This window comes from Lichenostomus cassidix, unplaced genomic scaffold (genome assembly GCF_008360975.1).
Source record: "Lichenostomus cassidix isolate B80296 unplaced genomic scaffold, HeHo_3.0 HiC_scaffold_851, whole genome shotgun sequence".
In the NCBI taxonomy this organism is placed as follows: domain Eukaryota; kingdom Metazoa; phylum Chordata; class Aves; order Passeriformes; family Meliphagidae; genus Lichenostomus; species Lichenostomus cassidix.
In genome coordinates, this window is record NW_028147636.1 from 46,201 (window position 1) to 64,113 (window position 17,913).

General features: G+C 57.6%; 1 protein-coding gene across 2 annotated transcripts; it reads right to left on the minus strand.

Annotated features, from left to right (window-relative positions):
• Positions 1–792: 792 nt before the first annotated feature.
• Positions 793–17,913, minus strand: LOC146421005 (upstream stimulatory factor 1-like). 2 transcript variants are annotated; one of them, XM_085047721.1, is made up of 11 exons: positions 17,782–17,913; positions 12,871–12,939; positions 11,819–11,868; positions 10,283–10,401; positions 9,612–9,713; positions 7,944–8,115; positions 7,271–7,358; positions 6,305–6,363; positions 4,326–4,420; positions 3,055–3,183; positions 793–918 (listed from the first exon to the last, which is right to left on the minus strand). In XM_085047721.1, exons 1-11 carry the CDS (start codon positions 17,838–17,840, stop codon positions 829–831), a joined length of 1,032 nt encoding a protein of 343 aa, XP_084903847.1. In that variant the 5' UTR covers positions 17,841–17,913; the 3' UTR covers positions 793–828. The 2 variants fall into 2 exon arrangements, with proteins under 2 accessions (XP_084903847.1, XP_084903846.1); XM_085047720.1 differs by lacking the exon at positions 793–918 and adding an exon at positions 1,462–1,587.

A 17,913-nucleotide genomic window follows, 5' to 3' on the forward strand; every position in this document is an offset into this window, starting at 1 on the left:
TTTCAGGAATATTTTAGGAAATTTTTAGGAATATTTCAGGAATATTTCAGGAACTTTTTAGGAACTTTTTAGGAATATTTCAGGAATTCTTTAGGAATTTCAAGTCCCTGGGATTTCCCCCACCCAGCGGGAAGAACCTGCAGGACCTGGAAAAAAAAAAACAAATCCCTATTTTTATTTATTTTTTCCGCTTTTGGTTGGTTTTTTTTTTTGTCGTTTTGGTTTTTTTTTTTTCTTTTTTGTCCTTTTTTTTTTGTCATTTTTTTCTCTCTGTGGCTTTTTTTGGTTTTTTTTTTTTTTTTTTTGCAATTCCGAAGAGTTTTAAAAAAAAAAAAAAAAAATCAAAAACCCCCCGGGAGGGGAGAGGGAGGGGAAAACCCCAAATCCCGTTTTTTGGGAGAGGTTTGGATCCCAAATTTTTGGGGATTTCCCAAATTTTGGGGTGGGGGAGGGGAGGGGGTGGCGCCCCCCCCGGGCCGAGAGCGTGGGGGTGAATTTGGGGTGAATTTGGGGTGAATTTGGGGGTTTTGGGGTGACGTTTGAGGGATTTTTGGGGTTTTGGGGTGGGGGAGGGGTCTGGAGCCCCCGAGACCGCGGGGTGGGGAGGGGCACAAACCGAGCTGGGGGAGGTAGGGTGGAGGGTCCTGGGGGGATTTTGGGGAGGATTTTGGGGTTTCTGGAGGTGGATTTTGGGGAGGATTTGGGGGGTTTGGGGGGATTTTGGGGGGTTTGGGGTGGCCCGGGGGGTTGGGGTGTGCAGGGGGGTTTTGGGGTGGGTTTTGGGGTCCCAGGGGGGGTTTTGGGGTGGGTTTTGGGGTCCCGGGGGGGTCAGTGGGTGTCGTTCTTGATGACGATCTCCAGGCCGTGCTGGCGCAGCTGAGCTCGCAGCAGCAGGTTCTTGTTCTTCAGCTCCTCCACCTGGTTTTGGGGGAATTTGGGGGTTTTTGGGGGGTCAGGGGTGTTCTGAACCCCAAAATATCATCCAGGACCCCAAAATATCCCCCAGTGCCCTCCCAGTACAGCCCAGTACAGCCCAATAACCCCAATTCTTCTTCAGCTCCTCCTCCTAATTTGGGGGAATTTGGGGGTTTTTGGGGACGTCAGGAGCATCCTGAACCCCAAAATTATCATCCCTGAACCCCAAAAATATCATCCCTGAACCCCAAAATATCCCCCAGTGCCCTCCCAGTACAACCCAGTGCCCCCAGTACAGCCCAATAACCCCAAGGGTTCTTCAGCTCCTCCACCTGGTTTGGGGGGAATTTGGGGGTTTTTGGGAGGTCAGGAGTGTCCTGAACCCCAAGAGATCATCCCCAAACCCCAAAAATATCATCCCTGAACCCCAAAATATCCCCCAGTTCCTCCCAGTACAATACAGTGCTCCCAGTAACCCCCAGTGCTCCCCAGGGCTCTTCAGCTCCTCGACCTAATTTGGGGTAATTTGGGGACGTCAGGAGCATCCTGAACCCCAAAATATCATCCCTGAACCCCAAAAATATCATCCCTGAACCCCAAAATATCCCCCAGTGCCCTCCCAGTACAGCCCAGTACAGCCCAAAAACCCCAATTGTTCTTCAGCTCCTCCACCTAATTTGGGGTAATTTGGGGGTTTTTGGGGGGTCAGGAGTGTCCTGAACCCCAAAATATCCCCCAGAACCCCAAAATATCCCCCAGTCCCTCCCAGTCTCTCCCAATCCCCTCCCAGTCTATCCCAGTCCCCCCAGTTCCCACCTGCTGCCTCAGCACCTTGTTGTCCATCTGCAGCTGCTCCCAGTCCATCCCAGTTCCTCCCAGTCCAATCCCATCAATCCCATCCCAATCCATCCCAGTCCATCCCAATCCCCTCCCAGTCCCCCCAGTCTGACCTGCTGCCGCAGCACCTCATTGTCCATCTGCAGCTGATCCCAATCCCATCCCAGTCCATCCCAATCCCATCCCAATCCATCCCAATCCCATCCCAATCCATCCCAATCCCATCCCAATCCCATCCCAGTCTATCCCAATCCATCCCAGTGTCCATCCCAGTCCATCCCAGTCCCCCCAGTTCCCCACCTGCTGCTGCAGCACCTTGTCATCCATCTGCAGCTGGTCCATATCCCATCCCAGTCCCATCCCAGTCCATCCCAGTGTCCATCCCAGTCTATACCAATCCCCTCCCAGTCTATCCCAGTCTCTCCCAATCCCATCCCAGTCCATCCCAGTCCATCCCAGTCCCTCCCAGTGCTCCCAGTCTGACCTGCTGCTGCAGCACCTCACTGTCCATCTGCAGCTGGTCCCAATCTCATCCCAGTCCATCCCAGCCCCATCAATCCCATCCCAATCCCATCCCAGTTCATCCCAGTGTCCATCCCAGTCCCTCCCAGTCCATCCCAGTTTCCCACCTGCTGCCGCAGCACCTCGTTGTCCATCTGCAGCTGGTCCCAGTCCATCCCAGTCCCCTCCCAGTTCCTCCCAGTCCATCCCAATCCCTCTCAATCCCATCCTAGTGCCCCCAATCCCATCCCAGTCTATCCCAGTTCATCCCAGTCCCCCCAGTCTGACCTGCTGCCGCAGCACCTCATTGTCCATCCGCAGCTGGTCCATATCTCATCCCAGTCCATCCCAGTCCATCCCAGTGTCCCTCCCAGTCTGTCCCAGTCCCCCCAGTTCCCCACCTGCTGCCGCAGCACCTTGTCATCCATCTGCAGCTGGTCCATATCCCATCCCAATCCCATCCCAGTCCATCCCAATCCCATCCTAGTGCCCCCAGTCCCATCCCAGTCCATCCCAGTGTCCATCCCAGTCTATACCAATCCCCTCCCAGTCTATCCCAGTCTCTCCCAATCCCATCCCAGTCCCTCCCAGTCTATCCCAGTGCCCCTCCCAGTCACTCCCAGTGCACCCAGTCTGACCTGCTGCCGCAGCACCTCGTTGTCCATCTGCAGCTGGTCCATATCCCATCCCAGTCCCTCCCAGTCTCTCCCAATCCCATCCCAGTCCATCCCAGCCCATCCCAATCCATCCCAGTACCCCCAATCCCATCCCAGTCCCTCCCAGTCCCTCCCAGTTGCCCACCTGCTGCCGCAGCACCTCGTTGTCCATCTGCAGCTGGTCCAAGCCCTGCAGCTCCTCGGAGAGCCGCAGGTTGCTCTGCCGCAGCTCCTGGATGTAATCGCACGCCTTGGACAGGATGCCGCCCTTGCTCTGCGAGTCCAATCACGGGTCACCCCAAATCCCAAAACCACCAAACCCAAAATCCCAAACCGACCCCAAACCTCAAATCAACCCCAAATCCCGCAACAACCCCAACACAACCCCAAAATCCCAAACCAACCCTGAATCCCAAACAACTCCGAATCCCAAAATCAACACCAAATCCCCAAATCCCAAAACAACCAAAACCAACCCCAAAACAACCCCAAAACAACCCCAAATCCTAAACAACCCCAAAACAACCCCAAATCCCAAACAGCCCCAAATCCCAAAATCCCACAACGACCCCAAAACAACCCCAAATCCCACAACAACCCCAAATCAACCCCAAATCCCACAACAACCCCCAAATCCCAAAATCCCAAACCGACCCCAAAACAACCCCAAATCCCACAACCCCGAATCCCAAAACAGCCCTGAATCCCAAACAACCCCAAATCCCAAAATCCCAAATCCCCTAATCCCAAAATCTCCAAATCCCAAAACAACCCCAAATCCCAAAACAATGCCAAATCCCCCAAACAACCCCAAATCCTAAAATAACCTCGAATCCCCAAATCCCGAAACAACCCCAAATTCCACACCAGCCCCAAATCCCCAAATCCCAAACCAGCCCCAAAATCCCCAAACAGCCCCAAAACCCCCAAACAACCCCAAATCCCAAACCAGCCCCAAAATCCCAAAACAACCCCAAAACAGCCCCAAATCCCCAAAATCCCAAAACAACCCCGAATCCCAAAATCCCAAAACAGTCCCCAAATCCCTAAACAATCCCAAATCCCCAAAATCCCAAACCAACCCCAAAATCCCAAACCAACCCCAAATCCCCAAAATCCCAAAACAACCCCAAAATCCCAAAACAACCCCAAATCCCAAACCAATCCCAGAATCCCAAAACAACCCCAAATCCCCCAAAATCCCAAAACAACCCCAAATCCCAAACCAATCCCAGAATCCCAAAACAACCCCAAATCCCAAACCAACCCCAAATCCCAAACCAATCCCAAAATCCCAAAACAACCCCAAATCCCCCAAAATCCCAAAACAACCCCAAATCCCAAACCAATCCCAAAATCCCAAAACCCCAAATCCCAAACCAACCCCAAATCCCACAGAACCCCGAATCCCCAGACCTGTCCGGATTTGGTGTTCTCCATGGAGCAGTCGGGGATGATCTTGGAGAGCTGAACGATCCAGTTGTTGATCTTGTCCCGGCGGCGGCGCTCCACTGGGAATGAACGGGATCCAGTGGGAACGGGAATGGGGGAATGGGAATGGGAACGGGAATCCAGTGGGGATGGGAACGGGAATCCAGTGGGAACGGGAATGGGGGAATGGGAATGGGAACAGGGAATGGGGGAATGGGAACGGGAATTCCAGTGGGGATGGGAATGGGAATGGGAACGGGAATGGGAATGGGAACTAGAATGGGAATGGGAACGGGAATGGGAACGGGAATGGGGAAATGGGGGAATGGGAAATGGGGGAATGGGAACGGGAATGGGAACGGGAATGGGAATTCCAGTGGGAATGGGAATGGGAATGGGAATTCCAGTGGGAATGGGAATTCCAGTGGGAATGGGGAAATGGGAATGGGGAATTCAGTGGGAATGGGAATGGGAATGGGGGAATGGGAATTCCAGTGGGAATGGGAACGGGAATGGGAACGGGAATTCAGTGGGAATGGGGGAATGGGAACGGGAATGGGAAATGGGGGAATGGGAACGGGAATGGGAACGGGAATGGGAAATGGGGGAATGGGAATGGCAATGCCGTGGGAATGGGGGAACGGGAATTCCAGTGGGAATGGGGGAACGGGAATGGGAATGCCATGGGAATGGGAATGGGAATTCCAGTGGAAACAGGAATGGGAATGGGAACGGGAATGGGAACGGGAATTCTCCATGGCAATGGCGAAATGGGAACAGGAATTCCAGTGGCAATGGGGAAATGGGAATGGGGAAATGGGAATTCTCCATGGGAATGGGGGAATGGGAACAGGAATTCAGGGGGAATGGGGCAATGGGAATGGGGAAATGGAAATGGGAATTCCCCATGGGAATGGGGGAACGGGAATGGGGAATTCCCAGTGGGAATGGGGGAACAGGAATGGGAATTGGGTTTGGGTGGGGTGGTGGGTTTGGGTGGGGGGGGTGGGTTGTGGGTGGGGGTGGGTTCCAGGTAGAAATGGGGAAACAGGAATGGGAATTCAGTGCGAATGGGGAAATGGGAACGGGAATTCCCCAAGGGAATGGGGAAATGGGAACGGGAATTCCCCAAGGGAATGGGGAAATGGGAACGGGAATTCCCCAAGGGAATGGGGAAATGGGAACGGGAATTCCCCAAGGGAATGAGGAAATGGAAAGGGGAATTCAGTGGGAATGGGGAAAACGGGAAGGGGAATTCCCAGTGGGAATGGGGAAATGGGAATCCCCGTGGGAATGGGGAAATAGGTACGGGGATTCCAGCGGGAATGAGGGAAATGGGAATTCCCAGTGGGAACGGGGGAATGAGGATTCATGGTGGGAATGGGGAAACACGAACAGGAACTGGGAACAGGAACTCCCGGTGGGAATGGGGGAAAACAGGGGGAAGAGATGTGAAAAGGGGGAGAAGCGGGGAAAGGGATCCTCAGGAAGTGGGGTGATCCCTTGGGAATTGGGGTGATCCCTTGGGAATTGGGGTGACCCTCAGCAATTGGGGTGACCCCCAGGATCAGGATGACCCCCTGGAATCAGGGACTCCCTCGGGATCGGGGTGACCCCTCAGAAGCTGGGGGGAAACCCTAGGATTAGGATGATCCCTTGGGAATTGGGGTGACTCCCGGGATCAGGATGAGCCCCTGGAATTGGGGAACCCCTTGGGATCGGGGGAATCCCGGGAATTGGGGTGAGCCCTGGGGACTGGGGTGACCCCAGCAATTGGGATGACCCCCTGGAACCGGGGACTCCCTCGGGATCGGGATAATCCCCCGGGAAAAGGGATAACCCCTGGGATTTGGGACAATCCCCCAGGAACTGGGGTGACCCCACGGGATGGGGATGACCCCTGAAATTTGGGATAACCCCTTGGGATTTGGGGTGACCCCAGGAATTCGGGACAACCCCGGTACCTTCGTTGTGCTGTGCTCGGCGCTTCTCGTCCCGCGTGGCTCGGGGAGCCTCCGACTTCCTGCGGGGACAGGTGTGGGCACAGGTGAGAGTGGGTGTGGCACAGGTGTGATTTGGCATGCCTAGGTGTGTTTGGGTGTGTCTCAGGTGTGTTTGGGTGTGTCTCAGGTGTGTTTGGGTGTGTCTCAGGTGTGTACAGGTGTATTTGGGTGTGGCCCAGGGGTGCCCAGGTTGTGTCTGGATGTGGTCCAAGTGTGCCCAGGGCTGTCCCAGCTGTGCCCAGGTGTGTTTGGGGGTGTCCCAGGTGTGACCCAGATGTATCCCAGCTCTGTCCCAGCTGTGTCCAGGTGTGTTTAGGGTGTCCCAGGTGTGTTTGGGTGTGTCTCAGGTGGGACCCAGGTGTATCCCAGGTGGGTTTGGGTCTCTCCAGGTGTGACTTGGTGTGTCCCAGGTGTGCCCAGGTGTGATTTGGTGTAGCCTAGGTGTATTTGGGTGTGCCCGGGTGTGCCCAGGTGTGCCCCAGGTATGTTTGGGTGTGTCCAGATGTTTCTGGGTGTGTCCCAGTGCGCCCAGCTGTATTCCAGGTATGTCCAGGTGTGTCCTACATGTGTTCCAGGTGTGTCCTGGGTGTGCCCAGGTGTGCCCCAGGTGTGATTTGGTGTGACCTGGGTGTATCCCAGCTGTATCCAGGTGCCCCCAGGTATCCCCAGGTGTATCCCAGGTGTCCCCAGGTGTATCCCAGGTTGTATCCCAGGTGTCCCCAGGTGTTCCAGGTGTATCCTAGGTGTGCCCAGGTGCTCCCAGGTATCCCTAGATATATCCCACGTGTCCCCAGGTGTATCCCAGGTGTCCCCAGGTGTATCCCAGGTATGCTCAGGTGTATCCCAGGTGTCCCCAGGTGTATCCCAGGTGTCTCCAGGTGTCCCCAGGTGTGCCCAGGTGTGTCCCAGGTGTCCCCAGGTACTCACGGTGAGTAGGGGTGAGCGCGGGGGGCGATGGAGCGCTGAGCTCCCCCCGGCAGCACCTCCTGCGGTGACATCATCACAAAAAACTGCCCTGCAGCCAAACCGCACAGGTGAGACCCCAATGGGACAGGTGAGACCCAAATCCCACAGGTGAGACCCCAATGGGACAGGTGAGACCCAAATCCACAGGTGAGACCCAAATCGCACAGGTGAGACCCCAAATCCACAGGTGAGATCCCAATGGGACAGGTGAGATCCAAATCCCACAGGTGAGACCCAAACCAGAACAGGTGTGATCTCAAACCCATCCAGGTGACCCCAAACCAGGACAGGTGACCTCAAACTCATCCAAGTGACCCCAAACCCCATCCAGGTGACTCCTAAAGCAATCCAGGTGACCCCAAACCAGGACCGGTGACTCCTAAACCAATCCAGGTGACCCCAAACCCATCCAGGTGATCCCAAACCGGGACAAGTGACCTCAAACCCATCCAGGTGACCCCAAACCCTGTCTAGATGACCACAAACCCAATCCGGGTGACACCAAACCTCATCCAGGTGACTCCTAAACCAGCCCAGGTGACCCCAAACTGGCACAGGTGACTTCAAACCCATCCAGGTGACCCCAAACCAACCCAGGTGACCCCAAACTGGGCCAGGTGGCCCCGCCCCTCACCTGTGGGCGTGGGCTGGCCCAGCAGCGCCTCGGAGCTCTGCGTGGTCACCACGGCGGTGGCGCTGGCGCCATCGGCCACACCTGCCGCTGGGAAGTAGGTGTAGTGCGCCTCGCTGGGCGTGGCCTCGGCGTCCACCTGCTCCTCGCTCGTGAACGCGCCCTGGATCACCGCCTGTGCAGGTGAGAGATGGGACAGGTGAGGGACAGGTGAGGGACAGGTGAGGGACAGGTGAGGGACAGGTGAGATGGGACAGGTGAGGGGCTGGGTGCCACCTCCGTGTCCACCTGCTCCTCGCTTGTGAATGCACCCTGGATCACTGCCTGGACAGGTGAGAGGGGACAGGTGAGACAGGTGAGACAGGTGAGAGGGAACAGGTAACAGACAGGTGAGATGGGGACAGGTGAGAGACAGGAACAGGTGAGGGGCTGGGCGTGGCCTCTGCGTCCACCTGGTCCTCACTCATGAATGCGCCCTGGATCACCGCCTGGACAGGTGAGACAGGTGAGGGACAGGTGAGATGGGACAGGTGAGATGGGGACAGGTAAGGGACAGGGACAGGTGAGGGGCTGGGCGTGGCCTCGGCATCCACCTGCTCCTCGCTTGTGAATGGGCTCTGGATCACCGCCTGTGCAGGTGAGGGACAGGTGAGACAGGTGAGGAACAGGTGAGAGGGGACAGGTAAAGGACAGGTGAGATGGGGACAGGTGAGAGGGGACAGGTGAGACAGGTGAGGCACAGGTGAGATGAGGACAGACCCCACAGTGCACCTCGGTCATCACCTGCACTGGGGGGGCACAGGTGAGGGACAAGGGGACAGGTGACATAGATGAGGCACAGGTGAGACAACTGAGCCACAGTAACACAGGTGACAGGTCAGGAGAGGCCCAGGTGAGCCCTAGGGGCACAGGTGAGGGTCAAGGGCACAGGAGACACAGGTGAGCCTCAGGGACACAGGTGAGGGACAGGTGACACAGGTGAGATGGGGACAGCCACACCCCACAGTGAACCTGGGGCACAGGTGGGATGGTGGCACGGTGGGGCGTGGCAGGGGTGTGGCCCTGCAGCACACCTGGGGCACAGCCTGGGTGGGGCATAGGTGACACAGGTGAGGCCCAGGGGGTGGCAATGGGGTGTGGCAGTGGGTGTGGCCTTGTGACACACCTGTGTCACGGACTGGGCGGGGCACAGGTGACACAGGTGGGATGGGGACAGAGGGTGTAGAGGGTGTGGCAGTGGGTGTGGCAGGTGACACACACGTGACACACAGGTAGCACACAGGTGGCACACAGGTGAGGCCCAGCTGACACACAGGTAGCACACAGGTGAGGCACAGGTGACACACAGGTGAGGCACAGGTGACACATAGGTAACACACAGGTGACACACAGGTGACACACAGGTGAGGCCCAGCTGACACACAGGTAACACACAGGTAACACACAGGTGAGGCACAGGTGACACACAGGTGGCACACAGGTGGCGCCCAGGTGACAGACAGGTGACACATAGGTAACACACACGTGACACACAGGTGAGGCACAGTGACACCCAGGTGACACCCAGGTAGCACACAGGTGACACAGGTGGCACACAGGTGACACACAGGTAACACACAGGTAACACACAGGTGACACACAGGTGACACAGGTGGCGCCCAGGTGACTCACCTGTGTCATGGACTGGGTGGCCGGGTAGCCGCTGATGGCGCTGGTGCCCTCGGTCTGCGCGTCCAGCTGTCCGTCAGCCACCTGGATCACCCGGTACATCACCTGGGGACAGGTGAGACACTCAGGTGTGACACTCAGACAGGTGTGACACTCAGGTGTGACAAACCCCAAACCCCCCAGTGTCCCCTCATTGTCCCATCAGTGTCCCCTCAGTGTCCAGCTGCCTATCAGCCACCTGGATCACCCAGTACATCACCTGGGGATAGGTGAGACACTCAGACAGGTGTGACAGACCCCAAACCTCTCAGTGTCACCACCTGGATCACCTGGGGCATCACCTGGGACAGGTGAGACTCCCCCAAGCCACCCCAGTGTCCCCTCAAAGTCCCTTTGCTGTCCCCTCACTGCCCAGGTGTCACCGCTTGGACACTCCAGGTGTATCCAGGTGTGCCCAGGTGTATCCCAGGTGTATCCCAGGTGTATCCAGGTGTGCCCAGGTGTATCCCGGTATATCCAGGTGTATCCCAGGTGTATTCCAGGTGTATCCAGGTGTATCTCAGGTTTGCCCAGGTGTATCCCAGGTGTCCCCAGGTGTATCCAGGTATATCCAGGTGTATCCCAGGTTTGCCCAGGTGTCCCCAGATGTCCCCAGGTGCCCCCAGGTGTGTTACCTGTGTGCCGCCGCCCTCAGTCCTGAACACATACTTGACTCCGGGGTCGGGGAAGGTGGCAGCTGACTGGATGCTGGCGATGGCCACACTTGTGGGGTCCTCACCTGTGGCCACCGAGCCTGGGGGGACAGGGACACCCGGAGTGGGGAGGGGACAGGGACACCCCGAATGGGGGGAGGACACATGGGACTGGGGGGGGGCAGGAAATTGGGGAGGAGTACCTGAAATTTGGGAGGGACACCCCAAATTGGGGAGGGGACATGGGACTGGGGGGAGGGGACAGGAAATTTGGGGAGGGGGACACCCCAGACTGGGGAGGGGAAGCCTGAAATTGGGGAGGGAGTGCCCAAAATTGGGGAGGGGTGCCCAAAATGAGGGGGGACTCAGGAAATTGGGAAGAGACTCCCCAAACTGGGGAGTGGGACAGGAAATTGGGGAGGAGTACCTGAAATTTGGGAGAGAGACACCCCAAATTGGGGAGGGGGACAGGAAACTGGGGAGGGGTGCCCAAAATTGGGGAGGAGAGCATCGAAAATGGGGGCAAAACCCCCAAAATGGGGAGGGGGGAATGGGCAGGGGAGAAACGGCCTCTGCTAATCCCCTAAACTCCCCCTGCAGCCCTATAACCCCTGAGCATCCCAATAATCCCCATAAATCCCCAAATCCCCCAGTATCACCCCATAGACCCCAAAAGCCCCATAATTCCCCCTCAAACCCCCCATGATTCCCCAAGATTTCCCTCAAAACCCCCATATAGACACCAGCTGGGAAAACTCATAATTCCCCCTCCCCTAAAACCTCAGGCTGGCTCTCCCTCTTAAAACCCCCATAAGACCTCATAATTCCCATAACTCCTTTCACAGACCCTCTTAAATCCCCGCAGCACCCCCAAAACACCCCATAAATCCCCTCAAACCCCCAATATTCTCCCATAAATCCCCCAAATCCCCCAATATCGCCCCATAAGTCCCCCAAATCCCCAATATTGCCCCATGCACCCCCATAATCCCCCCACAGACCCCAAAACGCCCCCAATTCCCCCCCACAGACCCCATAACCCCCGTAATCTCCCCAAAGACCCTCCTAATCCCCCAAAAATTCCCACAGACCCTCTTCAATCCCTCAAAGCCCCCCAAAACACCCCATAAATCCTCCAAAATCCCCCAATACTGCTCCGCTACAGCCCCCTATAACGCCTCACAGACCCCAATCCCCCATAACACCCCATAAATCCCACAAAACCCCTAATATCATCCCATACTCCCCCACAGACCCCCAAACCCCAAATCCCCCATAAATCCCACATAAAACCCCAATATCGTCCCATACACCCCCATAATTCCCCCAGACCCTGAAAAACCTCCGTAAACCCCAGAAACCTCCCCAAACCCCAATATCGCCCCCATAAACCCCCCCACAGACCCCCAAAACCCCTCTTATCCCCCCATAAATCCCACAAACCCCCCAATATGACCCCATAAACCCCCACAGACCCCAAAAATCCCCCAAATCCCCACTCCGGGGGTCTCCCCTCACCTTCCTGGATCTGCACCGTCCCCTCCTCCGTCTCGGCTGCTTTCTGCTGCCTGGGGATCCCAAAACGATCCCAAATGAGGGGAGAAATCCCAAAATGATCCCAAAATGAGGGGGAGATCCCAAATTGAGGGGATCCCAAAATGATGGGGAATCCCAAAATGAGGGGAGAAATCCCAAAATGAGGGGAGAAATCCCAAAATGAGGGGAGAAATCCCAAAATGAGGGGGAATCCCAAAATAAGGGGGGATCCCACAGTCAGGGGGAGTCCCCGAGTCCCCCAAATCCCAAATCTGGGACCCCTAAATCACCCACCTCTGTTCCCCCCCACTCTGGGGCAGTTTTGGGATCCCAGAGTGGGATCTGGGGGTCCCTGTGCTGATTTGAGGGGGGGCTTGGGGTGGTTTTGGGGGTCCTGGGGTGGTTTTGGGGGTTGTGGGGCAGATTTTGGGGGTCTCAGGTCAGATTTGGGGGGTCCCAGATCATATATGAGTGTCTCAGGGTGGTTCTGGGGGGACTTGAGTCAGATTTGGGGGTTCCAGCTCAGTACTGGGAATTGTGGGGTCAGTTTTGGGGTCCCAGGTCAGTTTTATGGTCAGTTTTGGGGTCCCAGGTCAGTTTTATGGTCAGTTTTGGAGTCCCAGGTCAGTTTGGGGTCAGCTTTGGGGTCAGTTTGGGGTCCCAGGTCAGGTTTGCAGTCAGCTTTGGGGTCAGGTTTTGGGTCAGTTTGGGGTCCCGGGTCAGTTTGGGGTAAGTTTTGGGGTCAGTTTGAGGTCCTGGATCAGTTCTGGGGTCAGCTTTGGGGTCAGTTTGGGGTCCCAGGTCAGGTTTGCGGTCAGCTTTGGGGTCAGTTATGGGGTCAGTTTTTGGGGTCATTTTTGACCCCAGGTCATTTTTGGGGTCCCAGGTCAGTTTGGGGTCAGCTTTGGGGTCAGTTTTGGGGTCCCAGGTCAGTTTTAGGCTCAGTTTTGGGGTCCCCGGTCAGTTTGGGGTCAGTTTTGGGGTCCCCGGTCAGTTTGGGGTCAGTTTGGGGTCAGTTTTGGGGTCTCACTCACCCCTTCATGGCTCGGCTCCCTCGGGCATCAGCGGGGCAGGAGAGGAGGAGCCTCGCGGCCTTCAGAGCCCTGCGGGGACAGCGGGGTCAGGGACATGGGGACAGCGGGGTCAGGGACATGGGGACAGTGGGGTCAGGGACATGGGGACAGCGGGGTCAGGGACATGGGGACAGTGGGGACAGCGGGGTTAGGGACATGGGGACAGTGGGGACAGGGACATGGGGACAGCAGGGTTAGGGACATGGGGACAGCAGGGTTAGGGACATGGGGACAGTGGGGACAGTGGGGTCAGGGACATGGGGACAGTGGGGACAGCAGGGTCGGGGACAGTGGGGACAGTGGGGACAGCAGGGTCAGGGACATGGGGACAGCAGGATATAGGGACACCTGGATAGCAGGACTCTGGGACACAGGGACAGTAGGGTCAGCAGGGTCAGTGGGGTCAGGGACATGGGGACAGCAGGACATAGGGACAAGGGGATACAGGAACACCCGAATAATGGGACACTGGGATAATGGGACACGGGGACACAGGGACAGTAGGGTCAGCGGGGTCAGGGACAAGGGGATATAGGGACACCGGGATATAGGGACACTGGGATATAGGGACACAGGGACACAAGGACCTAGGGACACCGGGATATGGGGACACAGGGACAGCAGGACAGCGGGATATAGGGACACACAGATAATGGGACACTGGGATAACGGGACACGGGGACACAGGGGCAGTGGGATATAGGGACAGCGGGACACGGGGACACAGGGACAGCAGGGTCAGGGACACAGGGACACTGGCATAACCGGACACCAGGATATGGGGACAAAGGGACAGCAGGGTCAGCGGGGTCAGGGACACCAGGATAACCAGACAACAGGATATGGGGACAAAGGGACAGTAGGGCCAGGGACAGCAGGACACAGGCACAGTGGGATACAGGGACACCGGGACACTGGGACACAGGGACATTGGGACACAAGAATACAGGGACACTGGGGAAAGGGACACCGGGACACCAGGATATAGGGACACAAGAGTACAGGGACATGGGGTCAGGGCCATCAGGACACCAGGATGCAGAGACATGAGGATATAGGGACACCAGGATATAGGGACACCAGGATACAGTGACACCAGGATATAGGGACACTGGGGTCAGGGACATCAACACACAGGGATACAGGGACACCAAGATATAGGGACACTGGCATTAGGGACAGTGGGACACCAGGATTTGGGGGCACAGGGGTCAGGGACACAGGGAGAGAGGGACAGTGGAACACCAGGACAATGGGATACAGGGACATGGGAAAATATGGACACCAGGGTCAGGGACATCAGGTAATAGGGACACAGGAACATCACGGTAACAAGGACATCACGGTGACGGGGTACAGGGACATCAGGATATAGGGACACAAGGATACAGGGACACTGGGGTCAGGGCCATCAGGACACTGGGGTCAGGGCCATCAGGATATAGGGACTCAGGGATTAGGGACATTGGAACACCAGGATAACAAGATACAGCAACACAGGAAAATAGGGACAGAGGGATGCAGGGACATGGGGTCAGGACATCAGCACACAGGGACACAGGGACACCAGGATATAGGGACACAGGGATATAGGGACGCAGGGATACAGGAACACCAGGATATATGGATACAGGGACACCGGGGTCAGGGACATCAAGATATAGGGACACAAGGACACAGGGACATGAGGTCAGGGACATCAAGATATAGGGACACAAGGACACAGGGACATCAGGACACAGGGATACAGGGACACCAGGATATAGGGACACAGGCATTAGGGACACTGGGACACCAGAACATAGGGGCACAGGGGTCAGGGACACAGGGATATAGGGACACCAGGATAATGGGATACAGGGACACAGGAATATAGGGACACCGGGGTCAGGGACATCAACACACAGGGACATCAGGATATAGGGACACAAGAATACAGGGACATCGGGGTCAGGGCCATCAGGTAATAGGAACACAGGAACACCACGGTAACAAGGACATCACGGTGACAGGGGTACAGGGACACTGGGGTCAGGGACGCCGGGGTCGGGGACATCAACACACAGGGACACAGGGACATCAAGATATAGGGACACAAGGATACAGGGACAGTGGGGTCAGGGCCATCAGGACACTGGGATGCAGAGACACCAGGATATAGGGACACCGGGATTAGGGACACCAGGATATAGGGACACAGGGATTAGGGACACTGGAACACCAGGATAATGGGATACAGCACCACAGGAATATAGGGTCAGAGGGACACAGGGATGTGGGGTCAGGGACATCAGCACACAGGGATACAGGGACACAGGAATACAGGGACACTGGGATATAGGGACACTGGCATATAGGGACACTGGGATATAGGGACACCAGGGTCAGGGACATCAGGATATAGGGACACCAGGATATAGGGACACCAGGATATAGGGACACCAGGGTAAGAGGATACAGCGACACTGGGGTCAGGGACATCAGGACATAGGGACACCAGGATACAGGAACATGAGGTCAGGGACATCAGGACATAGGGGTACGAGGATACCAGAATATAGGGACATGGGGATTCAGGGACACAGAGACACTGGGACACCAGAATAATGGGATACAGGGATGCAGGAATATAGGGACACCGGGGTCAGGGACATCGGGACACTGGGATATAGGGACACAGGGATATAGGGACACTAAGGTCAGGGACACCGGGACAATGGGACACCTAGAGAGATACAGGGATATAGGAACACCAGGATAAAGGGACACAGGAACTCTGGGATACAGGGACACCGGGGTCAGGGACATCGGGACACTGGGATACAGGGACACCAGGATATAGGGACACCGGGATATAGGGACATCAGGACACAGGAACTCTGGGATACAGGGACACCGGGGTCAGGGACATCGGGACACTGGGATATAGGGACACCAGGATAATGGGACACAGGAACACCGAGATACAGGGACACTGGGACACTGGGATATAGGGACACTGGGATATAGGGACATTGGGGTCAGGGACATCGGGACACTGGGATATAGGGACACCAGGATAATGGGACACAGGAATACAGGGATGGGGACAGGGGACAGGGATAGCAGGACACGGGGATGGGGACACAGGGGTGGGACAGGGACATGGAAACAGGGTCAGGATAGGGACAGCCATGGGGACAGGACAGGGACACAGGGATGGAGACAGGAGCATGGGGACAGGGATTTAGGGACAAGGACGGTCAGGGATGGGGACAGTGATATGGGGACACAGGGACAGGGACACAGTGGGTCAGGGATATGGGGACAGTGACGGGGACATGGAGGGGTCAGGGACAGAACAGAGACACGGGGATGGGGACAGAGGGACAGGGATGGGGACAGAGGGACAGGGACAGGGATCCAGGGCCATGGGGTCACAGCGGGTCAGGGACAGGAACAGGGACTGGGACATGGGGACAGGACAGGGACAGGACACCAGGATGGGACACGGGGATGGGACATTGGCCACTGTGACCAGCCACTGTCACCACCATGGGCCACCAGCCACCACAGTGCGACAGTGACAACTGTGACCAAACACCAGTGGCACACTGGTCACCACCATGGGACATTGGGGCCACCATGACCAGCCACCACAGGGGGACACCGGCCACCCCAGCAGGACATTGGCCACTGTGACCAGCCACTGGCCACTCCAACTGGACACCGGTCACCACCAAGGGACACCAGTGACCAGCCACTGCCACCATGTCCAGGTGTCCCACATGTCCCCCATCCCATGCCAGGTGACAACGTGTCCCCAGATCCACACAGTTTGTCCCCAAATCCACCCAATTTGTCCCCAAAATCCACCAGGTCCCACAGGGTGACACTTTGGGGTCTCCCCAGTGACCCTGGTGTGGCTGTAATCCCTCCCAGTGTCCCCACTGTCACCTGGACTGGGGACACCCCTGGGGTGGGGAGATGTCCCTTGTCACCTCCCAGGACTGGGGGGTTGGGGTGGCACCCTGGGGGTGACAGGGGTGGGGGGACATGGCAGAGGGGGTGACAGATGGGGGACATGAAGGCGGTGACAGTGACAAGGGGGACAGGAAGGGGGTGACAGTGACAGACCGGGGGACAGGAAGGGTGACAGGAAGGGGAGGTGACAACAAGGAAGGGACACGAAGGGGAGCGACATCGTGGGGGTGGAGCACTAAGGGGGGTACAGTGCCAGTCTGGGGAGGGGACAGGAGGGGGGTGACACAAAGAGGTGACAAGAAGGGGGGTGACAGTGACAGAGCGGGGTGAGAGAGCCGGGGGTGACACACGAAAGGGGACAAGGGGAGACAGAGCGGGCAGAGGACACTGAGGGGGTGACAAACTGGAGGGGGGGTGACAGCGCCAGAGCGGGGTGGAGGGACACGAGGGAGGCGACACAGGGGGGTGACAGAGCGGGGCGGGGCGGACACAGGGGGTGACAGCGACAGGCCGGTGGGGACACACCCGGGGCGGGGGGGGGGAGGTGACACCCGGTGACACCGGGGGGGTGACACAGCGGGGGAGGGAGGGAGGGAGGGACACGGCAGCGGTGACAAAGCGGGGGGGACGGCCCGGGCCGCGGGGGGGTGACACCGCCACACGCCGCGCTCGTTACCGGGGAGGGGAGGGGACAGCGCCGGGAGGGGACAGCGCCGGGAGGGGACAGCGCCGGGAGGGGACACCGCGCGGGGTGACAGCGACACCCGCCGCGCCTCACGGCGGTCACCCGCCCCCCCCCGCCCTCCCGCCCTCCCTGCCGCGGCCCGGCGCGCTCCCCGCTGCCCGCGGTGGCGGTGTCGCGCTGTCGCCTGTCCCCGCGCCCCCCGCGCTGTCCCCGGCCCGCCGCACCTCTCGGCCTCGGGCCCTGCGCGCCTTCGGCCCCTTGTCTCGCCATGGGCCCCGCACATGCGCACTGCCCCGCCGACACGCCATCTTGGCCGCGGGCGGAAGTTCCCCCCTCGCGCGGCCCGGCCCGGCTCC